Source organism: Theropithecus gelada, chromosome 1 (genome assembly GCF_003255815.1).
Source record: "Theropithecus gelada isolate Dixy chromosome 1, Tgel_1.0, whole genome shotgun sequence".
Lineage (NCBI taxonomy): Eukaryota > Metazoa > Chordata > Mammalia > Primates > Cercopithecidae > Theropithecus > Theropithecus gelada.
In genome coordinates, this window is record NC_037668.1 from 19,001,754 (window position 1) to 19,021,072 (window position 19,319).

Below are 19,319 nucleotides of genomic sequence, written 5' to 3' on the forward strand. Positions count from 1 at the left end.
AAAAAAAAAAAAAAAAAAAAAAAAAAAAAAAAAACCAAAAAACAAAGAAAGTGCACCGGTTTTGAGGTTTTATTGGACTGGGTTCAAATTCCAGCCCTGCTACTTTCTAGCTGTGGGACTTTGGGCATATTTATTTAACCACCAATTACCAATTTGTTTCTTCTCTAGAATGGAAATAATGAAACATACCTCACGTTATTTGTATTAGAATTAAATTAGACAGTGCTTGTAAAGCTCCTAGTGTAGTGCTTGCTGTATTGTAGGCACTCAACATACGGTAACTGGTGTTATTATTATTCATTCTGCCCGGTGAAAGAGCTTATGCTGTAGGCAACAGGAGCCCTCAAGAGTTTTGAGGCCCAAAATAGTCCCATAATTCAGTGCAGTTCCTCTCGCTCATCTCTGCCTCCTTCTCCTCAACCACCCCCTTGCCTCTGACTCAGTGCTGTACCCCTCCCTATACACCTCCCTCTTCCTCTCCTCCCACCACAGGCCCAGAAGGATGTGGATGCTGTGGACAAGGTGATGAAGGAGCTAGACGAGAATGGAGACGGGGAGGTGGACTTCCAGGAGTATGTGGTGCTTGTGGCTGCTCTCACAGTGGCCTGTAACAACTTCTTCTGGGAGAACAGTTGAGCAGACAGCCACATTGGGCAGCGCCCTTCCTCTCCACCCTCCCAGATCTGCCTCTTGCCCCTGCTTCCACCTCATCCCACCTATCCCTCTCCATAACCCCACCCCTGCCCACCCCACCCACACACACACCAAGGGCACAAGAGTAGCGGTCCAAGCCTGCAACTCATCTTTCATTAAAGGCTTCTCTCTCGCCAGCCATCCGATGTCTGTCTCCTCTGGGATCTGGAAGTGGGTGGATCCCACTTCCCTTATTTGGGGAAGTGTCTTCTTTAGAAAGAGGTCAAGGTGCATTACATCTTCCTACTTGAGGAAAGCTCAAGGTCCAGGAATGTGGGGGTTCAAGGTTCCAGTTGGAAGTCGAGGAGACATCACCTTCTCAGCTATAAAACCAGAGGAAGAAAGAATCTCCTTTCTTTCTTTCTTTTTTTTTTTGGAGACGCAGTCTGGCTCTGTTACCCAGGCTGGAGTGCAGTGGCACGATCTCGGGTCACTGCAACCTCCAACTCCCGGGTTCAAGCAATTCTCCTGCCTCAGCCTCCCGAGTAGCTGGGACTACAGATGCCTGCCACCATGCCCAGCTAATTTTTTGTATTTTTAGTAGAGACAGGGTTTCACCATGTTGACCAGGATGGTCTCGATTTCCTGACCTTGTGATCTGCCTGCCTCGGCCTCCCAAAGTGCTGGGATTACAGGTGTGAGCCATCGCGCTTGGCCAAAATAATCTTCTTTCAATCAATGAACATTTACCTAAGTGGTACTGTGTGTAAACACTGTGTAGGAACTGAGGCTCCAGCATTAAGCAAAATAACCACGATCCTTATCCTCACATGGGCCTTACACACACACACATACACACACGTGCCAGTGCCAGGAAGGAAAATGAAAGGGTCTTCATGTGCGTATGGGGCGGAGAAAGGGTGGGCAGGGACAGATGTGTCATTCTCTCATTACTCAAACATATGCACACTGTATTGTGCACATAGCCATTAGAAAAATCCCTTATTGAAGCCGGGCATGGTGGCTCAGGACTGTAGTCCCAGCACTTTGGGAGACAGAGGTGGGCAGATCACTCGAGGTCAGGAGTTAGCGACCAGCCTGGTGAAATCCCATCTCTACTAAAAATACAAAAATTAGCAGGGCGTGGTGGCACGCGCCTGTAATTCCAGCTACTCAGGAGGCTGAGGCAGGAGAATCGCTTGAACCTGGAAGGCGGAGGTTGCAGTGAGCCGAGATGGTACCACTACACTCCAGCCTGGGTGATAGAGCGAGACTCCATCTGCAAAAAGAAAAAAAAGAAAGAAAGAAAGAAAGAAAAATCCCTTAATTGAGCAGGACACATAGCTCATGCCTATAATCCTAGGACTTGGGAGGCTGAGGTGAGAGGATCACCTGAGCCCAGGAGGTCAAGGCTGCAGTGATCCGTGATTGATTGCGCCACTGACTCCAGCTTGGACAACAGAGCCAGACCCCGTCTCAAAACAACAACAACAACAAATCAGAAAGTGAGAAAAGAGAAATCCCTATGTAGGTCTGCCACAAAATAAACACGGATGGCAGGTGTGGAGGGAGGACATGGAAGCGCAATCGAGGACGCAAAGGTGCACCCCCCGCAAGACGGATTAAACAGTATTTAGGCCAAGTTAGGAAGGGGAGGAAGTGAGGAGGAAAACATGGACGGGCGGTGGTGTTGGCCAGCGCAGGATGGGAGAGGAATGTGCTCCCAATACTGGCCTCCTGGGCCTTGGCGGGAGCATTTACGGCACTTTACAACTCTCAGACTGGGCGACTGGCCACGAGGGGAAAACCAGTGCAAATTCCCCAGGCCCAATTGTCCGGAAGAAGACGAGGCAAGTCCGCGTAAAGATTTTTAGACGGTGTACCTTGCCTAAAGAACAGAGGGGCAAGGGAATTCGAAACCCAAATCCCCTCTAAGACCCTGATTACTAACTAGTAACCCAGGAGGTTGCAGCTTAACCACTACGGGAACTTGAAGTCCCGGCACGCCCCGATAGGGCCACTGCCACGCCCCCAGGGGGCGGGGCACTGCTTATACCGCTGAGGTAAAGTTTGCTGAAGTTCACCCTAAGGCTCCGCCTCTGATCCCTGCGCAGGCGTAGCTCAAATCTTTCACGCCCTCTAGTCGTGAGCGGATCTGACGCCTGACGTAATGGCGTAGACGCCATTTTAGCCGGTCCCACAAGCACTGCATGTGGCGGCCATTTTGTTTTGGACACCGAGCCGGAGCTGGCGGCCGCTGCAGACGAAAGGCAAGAAAGGGCAGGCCGGGTGAGCAGACGGATCGGCCGGCTAGACAGCCAACCAGCAACAACGAACTGAGCTCGCATACTACCGCTTACGCATCTGACCAACCGCCCATCTAGCTAACCCGAGCCCCTCCACCGTCAACTCAGGTTCGGCCGGTCCCCGGCCCGCCTGCCGGAGCCGTGGTGGCAGCCCCGGGAGGAGCACTGGCGTCTGTTTCCTTCGGTGAGTTTCTGTAGTGAGAAGAAGCGGGGTGGCGGGGTCTTGGGGAGCGGAAGGGGCTGGCGGACGCGGAAAGGGGGTGGTGGCATGTGGACACAGCTACGGTGTTGGAGCGTGGAGGCCCGGGGGAGGAGGCGGAGCCCTGCGAAGGGGCGGGGGAGGGGCTGAACTGGAACCTGGTGGCGGGACTGATGGAGGTTGGGGTTTGATAGGGATTAAAAGGAAACTTGGGTTGAGCAAAAGTGGAAGTCTTGATAGGGCTTTGAGGATGGTAGGGAGATTAAGAAATACAAGACTTTGAGGAATATTGGAAATTAATGGCGGCTTTAGGGTTAAGTTTTGTGGAGGGCTCTTTGCGAGCTCATTCCCCAGGTGAATTTAGAAAACCTTTCCTACGCACTCCCCGAGATCATTAGTTTATTGTTACAAAAGTCTCTACTTGATTCTGGAGTTGAAAGCCAATTTTTAAACTAGGCTTTTTTTTTTTGAGACGGAGTGTCGCTCTTTTTGCCCAGGCTGGAGTGCAGTGGCACGATCTCAGCTCACCACAGCTTCCGCCTCCCGAGTTCAAGCGATTCTCCTGCCTCAGACTCCTGAGTAGCTGGGATTACAGCCATGCGCCACTACGCCCAGCTAATTTTGTATATTTAGTAAAGACGGGGGTTTCTCCATGATGGTCAGGCTGGTCTCGAACTCCCAACCTCAGGTGATCCGCCCGTCTCGGCCTCCCAGAGTGCTGGGAAAACAGGCGTGAGCCACCGCGCCGGGCCCTGCCTATATTTTCACTCTAGATCAGTAGTTTTCAACTTTAACTGCACGCTAGAAGCACCTAGGTAGCTTTCCCTCCACCCCACAATTGTTCATTTCCAAACCTCGTTACTAGAGATTGTGGTTTAATTGATCTAGGCCCAGATATCTGTATTTTTTATTTTTTTAATTAATTTATATTTTTATGGAAACGGGGTCTTGCCATGTCGCCCAGGCTGGTCTTGAGCTCTAGGGCTCAAGCATTCCGCCCACCTTGGCCTCCCAAGGTGCTGAGATTACAGGCGTGAGCCACCGCGCCTGGCCTGTCCGGCCCTTTGAAAGCTCCTTGGATAAGTCATATGTAGTCAAGGTTGAAAATGACTGCTCGGGCCGGGCGCGGTGGCTCAAGCCTGTAATCCCAGCACTTTGGGAGGCCGAGACGGGCGGATCACGAGGTCAGGAGATCGAGACCATCCTGGCTAACACGGTGAAACCCCGTCTCTACTAAAAAATACAAAAAACTAGCCGGGCGAGGTGGCGGCGCCTGTAGTCCCAGCTACTTGGGAGGCTGAGGCAGGAGAATGGCGTGAACCCGGGAGGCGGAGCTTGCAGTGAGCTGAGATCCGGCCACTGCACTCCAGCCTGGGCGACGCAGTAAGACTCCGTCTCAAAAAAAAAAAAAAAAAAAAAAAAAGAAAATGACTGCTCTAGAGAAAAAGCCAAACTCGACCGGGCGCGGTGGCTCACGCCTGTAACCCCAGCACTTTGGGAGGCCCAGGTGGATGGATCGGGTGAGGTCAGGAGCTCAAGACCACCCTAGCCTACGTGGAGAAACCCCGTCTCTACTGAAAATACAAAAACAATTCGCCGGGCGTGGTGGCACGTGCCTGTAGGCCCAGCTACTCAGGAGGCTGAAGCAGGAGAATCGGTTGCACCGGGAGGCAGAGGTTGCAGTGAACTGAGATCGCACCACTGCACTCCAGCTTGGGCGAGAGAGTGAGATTCCGTCTCAAAAAAAAAAAAAAAAAAGGCCAGACTCCATACTTTGATTGCTAAATTGGGTTCTGCCGTTTTTGAGAATTTCCTGGGTATTTTCTGGGCCTTGGAGTTTGTTTGGGGTTGTTTGTTTGTTTTAAAGAGATGGGGTCTCTCTCAGGCTGGAGTGCAGTGGCGTCATCACAGCTCTTTGCAGCCTCCAACCCCTGGGCTGTAGCACTTCTCCCACATCAGCTCCCCCTGAGTAGCTAGGACCACAGGTGCTGGCCACCAGGCACTACTATTTATTTATTTATTTATTTATTTTCTTAGTAGAGACTCGGTCTCACTTTGTTACCCAAGCTGATCTCTAACTCCTGGCTTCAAACCATCCTGTGCCCTCACCCTCCCAAAGTGTTAGGATTACAGGTGGTGAACCACCACGCCCAGCCACCTTGAAGTTACAGTAATGTGAGGTAACTGCCATAGAAATTTAAGCACTTTTGCACTTTTGCTGGGCGTGGCACCTCATGTCTGTGATCCCAACACTGGGAGGCCAAGGTGGGAACATCCTTTGAGGCCAGGAGATTACAGCTGCCGTGACTCACTGCAGCCAAGATCATGCCACTGCATTCCAGCCTGAGTGACAGAGTAAGACCCTCTCTCAAAAAAAAAAAAAAGAAAAAGAAATTTAAGCACTTGAAATGTGCCCTCATGTGCTCTTAAGTCATCAGTGATAAGGCCTTTTTATTTATTGTTGACTTGGGCCTTGCCACTTATAGAAATGATGTTGTCACTATTGTGATTTGCTCATTTTACGTATTGTCCTTTGTAGATTCTCGGGATTTGAAGATGGCTGCACAGTCAGCGCCGAAAGTTGTGCTAAAAAGCACCACCAAGATGTCTCTAAATGAGCGGTGAGGCAGCCAACAGCAACTTCAGCTCCTTCCTAAGAAAACATTACTTAACTTGGCCCTGGGGTCCAGTGCACAAAGCCAGTTTTAAGCTAAATACCAACAGAAGGCTACAGACCTCTGTTCTTAGTTGCATCTCATGTGGTACACAAAACAAATTGGGCGGTTGTTTCAAAACCCCTTATCAGTAGACTTTTATGTTAAGCTGTCTGAAATATTTATTTGGTGGGATGTATTTTAAAAGACTCCTAACACCCTCCCTTTTCACATTTTTTTACATTGATACAGGGGTCGTGCAGCACGGTAGCATGGTACCCTGGCTACAGTAGGCTTGCTGCCTAGTCCAAGGCCAGCAGTGTTGTGTCTGGCCTGTAAGAGGCAGGTAGCAAGCCATGAATATGTCCAAAGGTCCTTGAATGTCGTTCTTGGGCCTTGTAAGAGGCACTTGCTTTGCTCCATTTCACTTTCTTTCCATTCTGCTTTTAGTTTGGTTTTGTTTTGGATTCTTTTACAGTTAAGTGTTCTTCTCTTCCATTCCATTACACTTCCTTGACAGAAATAATGAGTCTCTTCACGGGCTCATAAATGATCGAACTAATCTAACTTTCAAAAGTAACTACTTGGAGTCAGAAAAAGTGATGATTTGAGACTAAGAAAAGTAAAAGTATTTAAAGGCAGTTTCTATTTCTGACAACTTTGTTCATTAAGAGTCCCTTTGGCTGGGCGCAGTGGCTCATGCCTGTAATCCCAGCACTTTGGGAGGCCAAGGGCGGATCACAAGGTCAGTAGTTCAAGACCAGCCTGGCCAACATAGTGAAACCCTGTCTCTACTAAAAATAGAAAAATTAGCTGGGCGTGGTGGCGCATGCCTGTAATCCCAGCTGCTCGGGAGGCTGAGACAGGAGAATCACTTGAACCCATGAGGCGGAGGTTGCAGTGAGCCAAGATCGTGCCATTGCACTCCAGCCGGGGCAACAGAGAACAGAGTGAGACTCTGTTTCAAAAAAAAAAAAGATTGCCTTTGATCAGTGATTTCATTAAGTTGACTTTAGACCACTGGAATTTACTTAATGTCTATTTTTGCCTCTTCTGAGGCATGTGTGCTTCTCTCCTTATCTCTTTGGCTATAGGCTAATTATTTATGTTTACATAATATTTATGTTTGCATGTTACTAAGTGACATATTTTAAAATGTGATACACTCCTGTAATTTATGAGAGTATGTTAATTGCTGTGAGCTTTGAAGGTGCTCTAGTCCTTCCTCATATTTGGCCTTAGAATGCACCTTGGATCCCCCAAGGTTTAGGCTTTCTTTGTTTGTCTTTGAAACTATATCTTCTGTCTCTTGTCATATCTGCTTATTGCGTGTTTTTCATACCTTCCACCTCTCTAAAAGCCGTTACCTGAGCCCTTGTTATCACTTTTGGTTGAATGTGCTGCACTTAGCTGCATTTCTGAGTTTCTGATTCTTGCAAGTTTGTGGAAACAGAGGAGTCTTTAACCCACATCAGCCTTGATCTAAGTGTACCACTTTACTTAAAAGTTCGTGGGATCTGGAGCTCCTGGTCTAGCAAGCCATGAAAATGCCAATAAATGTTTGTAATAAAGCTTTTATTTAAACATCCATTTTGTTCGACCTTGAAGCTTTACTAATATGCTGAAGAACAAACAGCCGACGCCAGTGAATATTCGGGCTTCGATGCAGCAACAACAGCAGCTAGCCAGTGCCAGAAACAGAAGACTGGCCCAGCAGATGGAGAATAGACCCTCTGTCCAGGCAGCATTAAAACTTAAGCAGGTGAGAGAATGGGTCTTAATGCTCCAGAAGCAGCTGGTGATCTCTGTCAGGGAGTCCACTGAGGCTGTCAGAACGTGATGGATGATTGCAAAGTGGCTCAGGGCAAAAAACTGAAACTTCTCTGGAAGAAAGAGAAGTTCAGAGAATTCCAATTTTGGCAGGTACCAATAAGTAACTTTTTATTGTCTTTCTCTTTTAGGGAGTTTGCCATCTATGTGGCCTGTTTCTGTTACCAATGAGTATTAATCTTTTGTTTTCTGATCTTTAACGCTTAACATAAATTAATGGCTTATTCCACAAAGAAACTTTATTTCAGCTTTAGATAATCTCACAGCATCCTTTACTCTCTGTTAAATGATTTACCCACCAGGGAAATAATTTTATTCTTGTTCCCCTAGTGCAGGGAGTTTGCTTGGCCTTAGTCAAAGATTTTCAATGCTAAAATATACAGAGTAGAGTGACCTTCATTTCCACAGCACCTAAAGTTTTACCAGTAAAGTGGAGCAAGAGTACTGAGTAATTTGAGTTAGGGGTTCTCTTTCAAACTTACAGTGAGAGATAATCCTATTCAGACCTGAATAAAACCTACTCTTTATTATTCATAGAATTTATATGCAAGTCCGGACAGTGGCTGTGGAAGGATATGTCCAAGCTGTGGCTGGGCGTCTGGAGGGCGGTGCCATGCAACTGTAAGGGCTTTGGTAGCATTGCATGGCTGTGCATAAATTCAGCAGTTAAATATAACACCCTTACACCCCCACCCTGAACCACTGGGCTCACTGACCAAAAATAAACAAGACTTTCTGCTTCGGCTGTCTTAAGCCTTGGAGTGACTGGATTCCTCCCTGACTCAGGAAAGCAGCAAAAGGCACCACCATTTTCCAAGAGTAAATGGAAATTGCTGAAGATGAGTCTCTGACAGATCATTCCAAAAGACCTTTCAACAAGAAGCTTTAAGTATAGGCTCTGCAGGAAGTAGTCCCGATCCAGAGTAGTAATATTCACTAGAATTTTTTTATGTGGTTTTGTTTTTTTGAGATGAGTCTCACTCTGTCACCCAGCCTGTAGTGCAGTGGCGCAATCTCAGCTCACCCGCAGCCTCCACCTCCCGGGTTCAAGCAATTCTCCTGTCTCAGCCTCCCAAGTAGCTGGAATTACAGGCACCCGCCACCATGCCTGACTAATTTTTGTATTTTTAGTAGAGACGGGGTTTTGCCATGTTGGTTCAAGGCCAGAATGGTCTTCAACTCCTGACCTTAAGTGATCTGCCTGCCTCAGCCTCCCAAAGTGTTTGGATTACAGGCATGAGCCACCGTGCCCAGCCAGAACTTTCTATAACGATGGAAATGTTCTGTGTTTGCTATCTGGTACGGTAGCCACTAGCCACATGTGGCCATTGAAAACTTTAAATGTGACTAGTGCAATTAAGGAGCTTAATTTTTTTTTAATTTAATTTTAGGCCAGGCCTGTAATCCCAGCACTCTGGGAGGCCAAGGCAGGCGGATCACTTGAGGTCAGGAGTTCGAGACCTGCCTGGTCAACACAGCAAAACCCCATCTCTACTAAAAAAAAAATTAGCCGGGCATGGTGAAGTACACCTGTAATCCCAGCTACTCGAGAGGCTGAGGCTGGAGAATATCTTGAACTCGGGAAGTGGAGGTTGCGGTGAGTGGAGATAGCACCACTGCATTCCAGCTTGGGCGACAGTGAGACTCTGTCTCAAGAAAATAAATAAAATTTACTTTTAATTTAGGCTGGGTCTGGTGTCTCACACCTGTAATCCCAGCACTTTGGGAGGCCCAGGCAGGTGGATCACCTGAGGTCAGGAGATCAAGACCAGCCTAGCCAACATGACAGAACCCCATCTCTACCAAAAATAAGCCGGGCGTGGTGACAGCGCCTGTAATCCCAGTTACTCAGGAGGCTGAGGCAGGAGAATTGCTTGAACCTGGGAGACGAAGGTTGCAATGAGCCAAGATCGTGTCATTGCACTCCAGCCTGGGCGACAGAGCGAGACTCTGTCTCAAAATAAAAATAATAATAATTTAAATAGCCACATGTAGCTAGAGGCTGCCTTACGCAGCACAGCTCTAGAGTGAAAACTAAGTGGTAGAGTTGACATCCTTAAGTTTCCTGTTAATATTAAAGGCCAGTATTGGTGGCAGTTAAGGATTGGAATGGATAAAGAACTTCCGAGCACTGTACAGTTCTCCCTTTAAAGCACAAAGCTTGGGAAATTAATATATGCAGGATAACTGAATGCAAGAGACTTGTGGAATGCAGTCTGACCTCATAATTGTGTGTTAATCAGGGGAGTAATAGGACAGGCCGTTATGGTTGGTTACACCTACTTATGCTAGATGCATAATGTTTGGAGCCTTTCCCACTGATTAGAAGCGATTTATGATCTTGTGCTAGAAAGTTAACAATAATGCTTCACGGCATGTTTTTTGAGAGGTATGATTAGAAAACACACACACATTGGTAGTCACTTCTGGGTGGAGCCTGAAGGGGCCATAGAACTTACCTTCTTTCATATTGACTGATGACTTTATGGACGATTAGGCTTGCTAGGACCTTGGTTGTGTTCAGGGCTATTGCTGTCCCTTTTTCCTTTGAAGGAATTTAATTCAGATGTAGTCTTAATGGTTTTCTGAGAACAGATTCTTAAAAATACTCTATCTCTGTAGTGTGTCCTTGTCCTCGTATATGGCCCTGAGTTTTGTAATCACCCGAATAATTCTAACATATGTTTGGCTGGCTGGCTGTGGAGATATATTGGAGTTACATGTTTATTTTGAATTTAAGGTCATCATATTGTTTTAAAGGAGCTGTTTGCAAGTGCAGGCATGGAATTAGGGATTTTTAAGAAATGAAAGGAGGTTTGACTTTCTTGTGTTTATTTACATCTTAAGGTAAAAAGTGGACCATCTGGAAATAGATTCCCAGAGGAAAAATGGAGCACACGGGCCTCTTTGAGAAATCAATGTTGTTGTTAAGTGACAAGAACTCAAGTGAACTTGTAATTTAAGTTTTGCCCAGAGTATGATGAACTTCCTGTGGTGTTTGAGTAAGCCTTTGAAGACAGTGGTAGTCCATGGGCAGGTATGAATCAAGTTATATAATCGTCAACCTGTAGTTGAAAAGCAGTACAATCCAGGATTGAACTATAGAATGTTCTTACTGAAACTTAAATTTCAACTGGCAGTGTATGACATACGTAGCCAAACTAGTGAGGTAATTTGTGGAGATGCCCATTTCATGGGACCACCCTTGAGCTTCTTGGAGTTTCTGCTCTGGATCAAAATTCTGCTGCTTGTATAACATGTTCTGAGGCAAAGGCTTGCTTCTGGTTTGGGATCCTTATGACACCCACAGCAGGTTTATCTCCCTTCACACCAGCATCTCACTTGCTTCTTTTTCTCTGCACTTTGAGTTGCCAAATCCTGTTGGATTGCTTTTTTGATCTCAATCCCCTAACACCTTTTCTTCCAGAAGAGCTTAAAGCAGCGCCTGGGTAAGAGTAACATCCAGGCACGGTTAGGCCGACCCATAGGGGCCCTGGCCAGGGGAGCCATCGGAGGACGAGGCCTACCCATAATCCAGAGAGGCTTGCCCAGAGGAGGACTACGTGGGGGACGTGCTACCAGAACCCTACTTAGGGGCGGGATGTCGCTCCGAGGTCAGTGCTGTGTACCCTGATAATTGTCGGGCCCTACTCCCTTCCCTTTTCTCTTGGGCTGCTTATGGACACGTTCGTTTAACATCTTTAAGCCTGAATTTGTATTAATATAATAACTTGTGAAATCACATATTTTTAATAGTGTTGCATGTCTTTTATCGATACCATTCCTTTTCTGATAATGTGCAATGGTGAGAGGCTATGACCTGCGTAACAACAGGTAATTCATGTCATCTCCATTCCATTTTAAAACACCCTGCTGCTGCTTGAATCAAAGCACATTCAAGTTCTAGAAGTAAGTCAAACGTAAGAAATTTATAGGTCTTTTGACCTGTATCTTAACTCTTTGTTCCTGGTGCTAGTAAAACACTGATACAGCTGGAAAAAGAGGACAAGTTGACCCACAGCACTTACCTATGTATGTTCATTTGGGGCACTCTTGTTCTGTTCCCTGTATAGTTCTTGTTCCCTAGAATAATCTGTTGAGATCAGGAACCATAGCATTTATTTTTAAATTTACCATAATGCTAGGCATCTATCTGATTATTCAGTAGATATTTATTAAATGTATGCACTTACTGATTGAATTAACTCCCAACTTCTTCCAAAAATGGATTTGTGGTCAGACTTGTTGAATTGATTGAATAAAGAGTAGCTTAATCTATTTGCAGTATGCAGCTTGCCCCAACCAACCGAAAAACTAACTGAATTACCCTCATTTAACCCTCACCGCCTTCCTTTGGTTAGAATCTACTTTGTGTCTCTTGGATTTACCTGCATATACATTGTATGCCTCCTCTCCAAGGTCAAAACCTGCTCCGAGGTGGACGAGCCGTAGCTCCCCGAATGGGCTTAAGAAGAGGTGGTGTTCGAGGTCGTGGAGGTCCTGGGAGAGGGGGCCTAGGGCGTGGAGCTATGGGTCGTGGCGGAATCGGTGGTAGAGGTTAGTCAGCTACCAACTTCAGAGAGTAGCTCCCCTTTACTTTCCTCCCTTAAAAACTCAGAGCCACCTTTCTGCACAGCTTCAAGTCATAGGCAGGCTTCTTTGTTTGTCTTGTTTTGTTATTTGAAACTGGCTTATTTTTCAAATTGCCATGCTGGTAGTGCAAAAGTCTCATGATTTTTCCAAGAATCAATCAAGTGCATATTATAGAGCCAGATTATACACCATCTTCCTCCAGGCTCTTGCAAATTTAAATTGTACAGTTGAAAATACCCCTCAAAATGGTCAGTTTAGGTTTTACCTTTCTCTGCCCCTGCCCCACCACACACCACCATGTAGCTCCAGATCCTGGTTTGAGTCACATGAGAATATAGAAGAGAGAGAGGTACAAAGGTGAAGCAGAGTTAAGAGGGTGGTGAGACTTGGAGCTGGGCATTGGCTCTGAAACCAGATAAATTCAGTGTCACATTTTTGCCTGTGGAGAACCAGAGATGACTTTTTTTGCTCAAGGTAGAGAGCAAGATGGAATTATCATCAGTTAACTTAACTGGCTCTTGTTGATAATCTTGCCTTTGAAATTTATTGAAGTCTGTCTTGTGACCTCATGACCTAGATTGGCAAAGAGTTGAATGGTGTTGCTGCTGTTAATACTAAATCTCATGGGAGCCTTCTGGTTCAGAGCTTACTGGAAAACTTCCAACAACACCTGTCCAGGAAAAAAACACTACTGTAGCCCCTGTGTATATTTGCTTTGGTTCTCTTAAAAGGTGTCTTGGGTCTTCCATAACTTCTGACCTTGAAGTTGCCAAGGAATAATAACTTTTCTAAGTTGATAACCAGGGGCTTGTTTTCTTCTCTCCCATTATATGATACTTGGCTTACTGAGTGAAGTGCAAGCTAGTTTGGGTTTCAGGATGAAATAACATGTTTCCAAATTATCTTGACTTGGATTCTGATAGAGAGACATCACGAGGGTGGCAGAGACTAAAATAACTTTTCAAAAAGCTGAGTTTGTTTTGTTAACTGAATTCAGACTACTCAGATAACCACAATTGTCAGTTGTCATAAGGTAACTAGAATTAGAGGTAGAAATAGCTAGGACAACTCAAAATATTTTTTCAAATCTCCCCTACATTGTTCCTATGTCAGAAAAACTCCTCAGTCTCCTGACACATGAGGTCAGTTAGCTCATTAGACTTGATAAGCTTAAGGAAAGATGAGATGACTTTCCAGAAGGGTCTCCAGTAAACTTAATTTGAAAACTGTCTTACCTTCACACCCCTCATTCTCTGTGCCCTTGTTACCACCTCTCTATCTTACTAAATGGGGTTATCTATCACGTATTTTAATTACGAACTTAGTGAATCTCAAATATTAGGTAATTTTATCTTAGGATCGATTAAGGTTTTTTAAAATTACAGTTGTCAGTTAATTATTTTCCTTTATTGATAGAATAAAAATGGTTAAAATTAGCATTTAGAGATGATCATGTGATAGAGGATTCATTATGTGTGCTTTCCATGTGTTGCTTTCTACCCAGTGTGTTTCCTGTTTTTCCAGATTTCTCCTCTTTGCCCTGCCCTTCAGCTTTTCTCAGCTAGGCCCCACTGCTCTAAGGGGCATTTACTACAGCACCTATTAAACTTACTTGTAACTGTCTCTTTTTTTTTTTTTTTTTCCCCCCCTTTGGGCTAGGTCGGGGTATGATAGGTCGGGGAAGAGGGGGCTTTGGAGGCCGAGGCCGAGGCCGTGGACGAGGGAGAGGTGCCCTAACTCGCCCTGTATTGACCAAGGAGCAACTGGACAACCAATTGGATGCATACATGTCGAAAACAAAAGGACACCTGGATGCTGAGTTGGATGCCTACATGGCGCAGACAGATCCCGAAACCAATGATTGAAGCCTGCCCACCCTCCCATGAGAGACTCTTGTTAGTCAACACATCTGTAAATAACCTTGAGATAACAGATGAGAAGAAATCTGACTGATGCTGGACGGACCTATCACAATAGGTTGTGGACTTACTTGCCACCAGCTTGTGCATTTAGTGTGTTACTTTTTGATACTGTGTTGTATGAAACCCTTTTGTCCTTTAATTTGGTTTTTTGTTTTTGTTTTTTTTTTGGGGGGGGGGGGTTCCCCTCCTTTGCCCAGACTTCTCTTTGAACACAAATGCATTAGCCTTGTGGCTAGAACATCCTCTTCCTACCTCTGTCTCCCCTCACTTGTCATATGCTATGACATGCTAACATTTCTTTTGTTCATCTCTGTTGCCCCCACAGAAAGATGCCAGAAAAACCGGTCAGTGTTCCTCCCTGATGCTTAGGTTTCTGAGATAGGGTTCTGTTACATCCTCTTTGATAGCCTATTTAAAATATTTAGAAAGTCTGGAGCTCAAAAATGCATTCTTCCACATTGATAATTTAGTAAACTGAGAACATTGACATCACTACAGGGCAGCATAAGAGGTTGCTTACCTGTGGTAGCAGCTCTGATTTGATTGAAGTTGCTGTCATGTACATTGACACCACATATACCATAACCAGCGTGCTGGGTTGAATTGCACTTTCTACCCTTGTATGAGATTTACAAACTTTTCTCCAGGGTGTGTATCATGGCCAGAGGGATACTATAGGGTTGGTTTATACTGCAATATAGAGGAAGAAGCCATTTGATTTGGTAGGTGTGTCAGAAGGAAGAATGATGGCAGACGAACTGCTGGAAGAGGTCAGAAGATACCCATGCTAAAATGCAATTATATCCTCATGTTTTATCGCAAACTAATTTTGGACTTTCCCACTCATTAGCTTTGTTTCACCTTTATTTCCCTTGAAGGTTCAATTAAGTTCAACCATATTCTATCAACTGTTCCAGTTGCAGTAGAATCTTGTATTTCTGGTTCATTATAACAAATCGTTTGCTCAGATCCACCCAGGACTCTCTTTATTTGGGGTGCCTCAAAATGCCATGGCTACTTTAATGATGTCTTTTTTTACTTTTTCTTTTTTTGTGACAGAGTCTCGCTCTTGTCACCAGGCTGGAGTGCAGTGGCGCGATCTTGGCTCACTGCAACCTTCAACTCCCTGGTTCAAGCGATTCTCCTGCCCCAGCCTCCCAAGTGGCTGTGACTACAGACGTGCCACCACACCCAGTTAATTTTTGTATTTTTAATAGAGACAGGGTTTCACCATGTTGGCCAGGATGGTCTTGATCTCTTGACCTGGTGATCCGCCCGCTTCAGCCTCCCAAAGTGCAGGGATTACAAGCGTGAGCCACTGCACCCAGCCACTTTAATGATGTCTTGATATACCCCTTGTGTGGTTGAGAGTCTCTGTCTTCCTACTTGCGTTAAAATTCTGGAGAGCCTGTGGCTTTGAGCAGAAGGTGAAGAATTTGACTTCCTCAGAGCTCTGCAGAAATAATACCATGCCCACAAAAACTCGAGGAGGATTGTCTTGGGCAACATTCTGGGCCCTTGGGCCCTGGCACATACTTCCCTTTTTCCCTGTGTTGCGGAAGAGAAAAGAACCTGGTAGCGCCCAGCCAAGCCAGTTGTCATTGGGCTGCCTTTCACTCTAACCTGCTAGGACGTTGTACTTGGGACTGGGAAGGAAATTTTGGTCAGGACAACCCAAACTTGAATCCTGACTGTGATGTGGGGTGTCTGAAGGTGCTAAGGGAGATGGGCAGTGGGGGTCTAGCAGAAGGCTACAGGTTGGACAGTGACTGCAGAACTGAACCCCCAGTTCAGCTCCCTCTGCCTTTTCCAGTGCTAAAGCACGACGACTTCCCCTTCCCCGACAACCCCAACAAGTGCAAAATGCCAGGCTCCCTCCCATCCCAGAGGAGACTGATGCTTAAGAGTTCTGAATGAAGGAGGTGACTGCCATAGCCTAGGCTTCCATCTCTACCTCCTCTATGTCCTTCCTACCTCATGAAAGAGTTTACCCCCAAATTGCCCCTCAGTGGGGCACAGGAAACTCTCCTATCAGCCGAGGGTCCTCCAGCCCCACCTACTGCTTGCTACAGTTCCCAGGGTCTCTTGAGGCCTGTGTCCCTGTCATCCTCAGTCACTGGTTGTGTGGGACAAGGTGAGTGAACCTGACCACCTCTGGGTCAGCCTTTCATTCAGCTGCCATGTGCTGATGGCTTGCCATACCAACGAAGGCATCCTTTGTAAGGTTGGGAGCACAGGGAAGAGGTCGATGAGCTGGATCTTGTAAGACGGGAAAGTATAGAGAAAAGAATACACCAAGCAGAGGGAACCAAGTGTAAAGGTACACTGCTGAAAGAACACCTGAGGCTGGGCGCGGTGGCTCATCCCTGTAATCCTAGCACTTTGGGAGGCTGAGGCGGGCACATGACCTGAGGTCAAGAGTTCGAGACCAGCCTGACCAACACAGAAACTCCCATCTCTACTAAAAATATGAAATGAGCTGGGCATGGTGGCACATGCCTGTAATCCCAGCTACTCGGGAGGCGGAGGTTGCAGTGAGCTGAGATTGCGCCATTGCACTCCAGCCTGGGCAACGAGAGCGAAACTCCGTCACAAAAAAAAAAGGTTCTGCTACTATGGCTAGCTCCATGGACCCAGCAGGGATTAGGGTAGAGGCTCCCACTTATGCCTGGGTGGGCTCTCCCACCTACATCACACCCTGGCTAGTGACCCAGTCAGGTGTGCTGGGGACTCTGGCTGACCACCTGTTCCAGGGGCAAGGAAGGAAGGAGAGGGGAGCATTGTGAAGCAGGGCAGGATGACTCCTGAGGGTGGAGACTGAGGCCCTGGACAGCTCTGGGACCCTTAATGGTGGCAGCAGCCCCCAGTCATAGGCCTCAAACTGTGTGGGCAACCTGGGACAGCTAAGATCCCCATGAGGTCTCTTTAAAGGATTCACTAAATGCTCCATTTAGGCTTGGTTTTGGGGGGTTTTTTTTGTTTTTTGTTTTTTGTTTTTTGGAGTCTCGCTCTGTCGCCGGGCTGGAATGCAGTGGTGCAATCTCCACTCACTGTAAACTCGCACTCCCTGGTTCAAGCAATTCGGCCTCAGCCTCCCGAGTAGCTGGGATTACAGGCATGCACCACCACGCCCAGCTAATTTTTGTATTTTTAGCAGAGACGAGGTTTCACCATGTTGGCCAGGATGGTCTCGATCTCCTGACCTTGTGAGGATTACAGGCATGAGCCACCATGCCGGGCGATTTAGTTTCTTACCCTTTAGTGTAAGTGATTATCAGCTCAAGATTTAAACATATCCATGAGGAGATGGGAGAAGGGGTTCCCTCAGAAAGTCCTAAAACTTTCCTCTGGAATTTTTTTTTTTTGGACAGGAACTCCTGACCTTAGGTGATCTGCCCACCTCAGCCTCCCAAAGTGCTGGGATTACAGGCGTGAGCCACCGCACCCAGCCTCCCCTTTGGATTTTAATTCAAAGCATATACTCTCAAGTTTAATTTCAAGAGGAAAGCCAGTTCAGACAACAGAGAAGAGAAAGGAGATGGGGGAAAGGTAGACGGGAAAGATAAAAGAAGAAAGGCCCCTAATGTTTTCCTCAGCACTTCCAAGGCAGGACCTCGCCTTCAGCCTCTGACCCTTTTGTGATAAGCAGGAGTCCTAGGGTCTGGCCAGATATTCACCCATGGGGGATGTGGGGGGATGGCAGCTCTCCAGGAGCACCAGTTAAGATAGCTAGAACCACAGACCTGACTGCCTGCCCTAACCCCTCCCAGCTCCCGCCGCTACTGCTGCCCCTCCGGTTCTTCCAGTGAAGCATGGTAAGGCTCCCCAAACAGAGGTTTGGCCTCCCAGAAAGCAGGATGAACCAGGAATATCCTCATCCCTATCCTTTGGAGCTCACAGAGGCCCAAAGAAGTCTGACTCTCAGGTCTTCCTCCCCAGTTAAAGGCATTACCAGACACCATTCTGTGAACCCTCTCTCCCACAAGAAAGGCCTTCTTCTAAGTCCCACCCAGGCTCTACAGAGGGTGCAGGTTGCGGGTGGCCTCCAGGCAGAGGGCACTATGTGTACTGCCTGAGAGTATAGCATGTTCCCGCAGAGCTTCCACATGGGCCTACCCCAGAACCCACCTTGAGGTAGCCAGCAAGAAGGCAGTTCAACCTAAGCATGGGCAGAACAGAGTCAGAAGAGAGGGTCTGAGAGGTAGGGAAGAGCCAGCGCTTCCAGGAGATGAGAAGAGACCTAAAGTCTAGAACAGAAAGGCTTGTAGTCACTGAAATCCCAAAAGCACCCAACTCATCACCCCAAGATTTTATATATATATATATATAATCTTGATTTTATATATATATATAATCTTGATTTTATATATATATATAAAATCTTGATTTTTTATATATATATATATTTTAAAAATCTTGGTTTTATATATATATATATTCAACAATGTCTGGATCTCAGACCTGGTGGCTAGGGCTCTTCCCTATGTACTCTAACTCTAGGAGTAACAGCTGCTCCTAACATCTGCTCTTCCTATGTGCTTTAGAGTTCTCTCTGCTTATTAGCCAATTCCTCATTACTCCAATCCCCCGTTATCAACTAGAGTTGATAATTCTTTACAGTAAACTCTCCCTGTTGATACTGTGTCATTTGTCTCTCTTGATTGGACCCTGACATACAAACAGCATGGTGGTCGTATGTGCAGTAGTTGGTTGGGAAGGGGCGTTATTAGAACCTATATCTTCAGTCTCTCTGGAAAAGCCAAGGCCTGGAGGAGGGCGGGCCACAGCTGTATGATACAGGTGAAGGCAGGGAGGAAGGGGGTTTTGTGCTGAATACCTTGGGCCTAGAGTGTGATACATGTTTAGAGAATGAAAAATTACACTAGCACTGGCCTTCAACCTATTATCAAACTTCAAGGATTCTTCAAGACCCTTGCCCAGTTTTCCTCACAAGTGTCCCAGGAACAAAGGAGAGAGTCTAAAATTCCTTTCAGCACTAATTTTCTCTAAGCAGGTGTATTATGAAATCTGACTGGTATTTTAGAATGCAGACTGACCTGGAATATACAGACTACAGGCAAGAAGATCAGGAGGCCTTTGCAATAGACCCCATGAGAGATAAAGGTCAAGAAAAAGGAAAGCATAAAAACAAAACACATGCTTTTCCTCAGAGAACCAGCCT

The 19,319-nt window shown here is 46.3% G+C and overlaps 3 protein-coding genes across 11 annotated transcripts in view; 2 read left to right on the forward strand and 1 right to left on the reverse strand.

Annotated features, from left to right (window-relative positions):
- The window catches only part of S100A1 (S100 calcium binding protein A1), a 4,455-nt gene extending 3,621 nt beyond the window's left edge, over window positions 1–834 (forward strand). For all 3 annotated transcript variants that reach the window (XM_025376348.1, XM_025376337.1, XM_025376328.1), the window contains one exon: window positions 493–834. In XM_025376348.1, coding sequence (XP_025232133.1) covers window positions 493–636 — 144 coding nt within the window. In that variant the 3' untranslated portion in view covers window positions 637–834. The remainder of the gene's footprint in view (window positions 1–492) is intronic.
- The window catches only part of S100A13 (S100 calcium binding protein A13), a 14,456-nt gene extending 13,520 nt beyond the window's left edge, over window positions 1–936 (reverse strand). The window contains exon 1 of one of the 2 annotated variants that reach the window (XM_025376430.1): window positions 829–936. The gene's annotated coding sequence lies outside the window, so the exon portion shown is untranslated. The remainder of the gene's footprint in view (window positions 1–828) is intronic. The other variant, XM_025376392.1, reaches the window with a different exon arrangement.
- A 1,462-nt stretch (window positions 937–2,398) lies between these two features.
- CHTOP (chromatin target of PRMT1) lies at window positions 2,399–15,110 on the forward strand. 6 transcript variants are annotated; one of them, XM_025399000.1, is made up of 7 exons: window positions 2,890–2,922; window positions 3,048–3,123; window positions 5,678–5,759; window positions 7,401–7,554; window positions 11,050–11,236; window positions 12,042–12,179; window positions 13,875–15,110. In XM_025399000.1, the coding sequence occupies exons 3-7, from the start codon at window positions 5,695–5,697 to the stop codon at window positions 14,078–14,080; spliced, it is 750 nt and encodes a 249-aa protein (XP_025254785.1). In that variant the 5' UTR covers window positions 2,890–2,922; window positions 3,048–3,123; window positions 5,678–5,694; the 3' UTR covers window positions 14,081–15,110. The 6 variants fall into 6 exon arrangements, with proteins under 6 accessions (XP_025254812.1, XP_025254830.1, XP_025254792.1 ...); XM_025399007.1 differs by having other exon boundaries at window positions 2,762–3,123; window positions 11,053–11,236; window positions 13,875–15,102; XM_025399017.1 differs by lacking the exon at window positions 2,890–2,922 and having other exon boundaries at window positions 3,054–3,123; window positions 5,678–5,764.
- The last annotated feature ends 4,209 nt before the right edge of the window (window positions 15,111–19,319 follow it).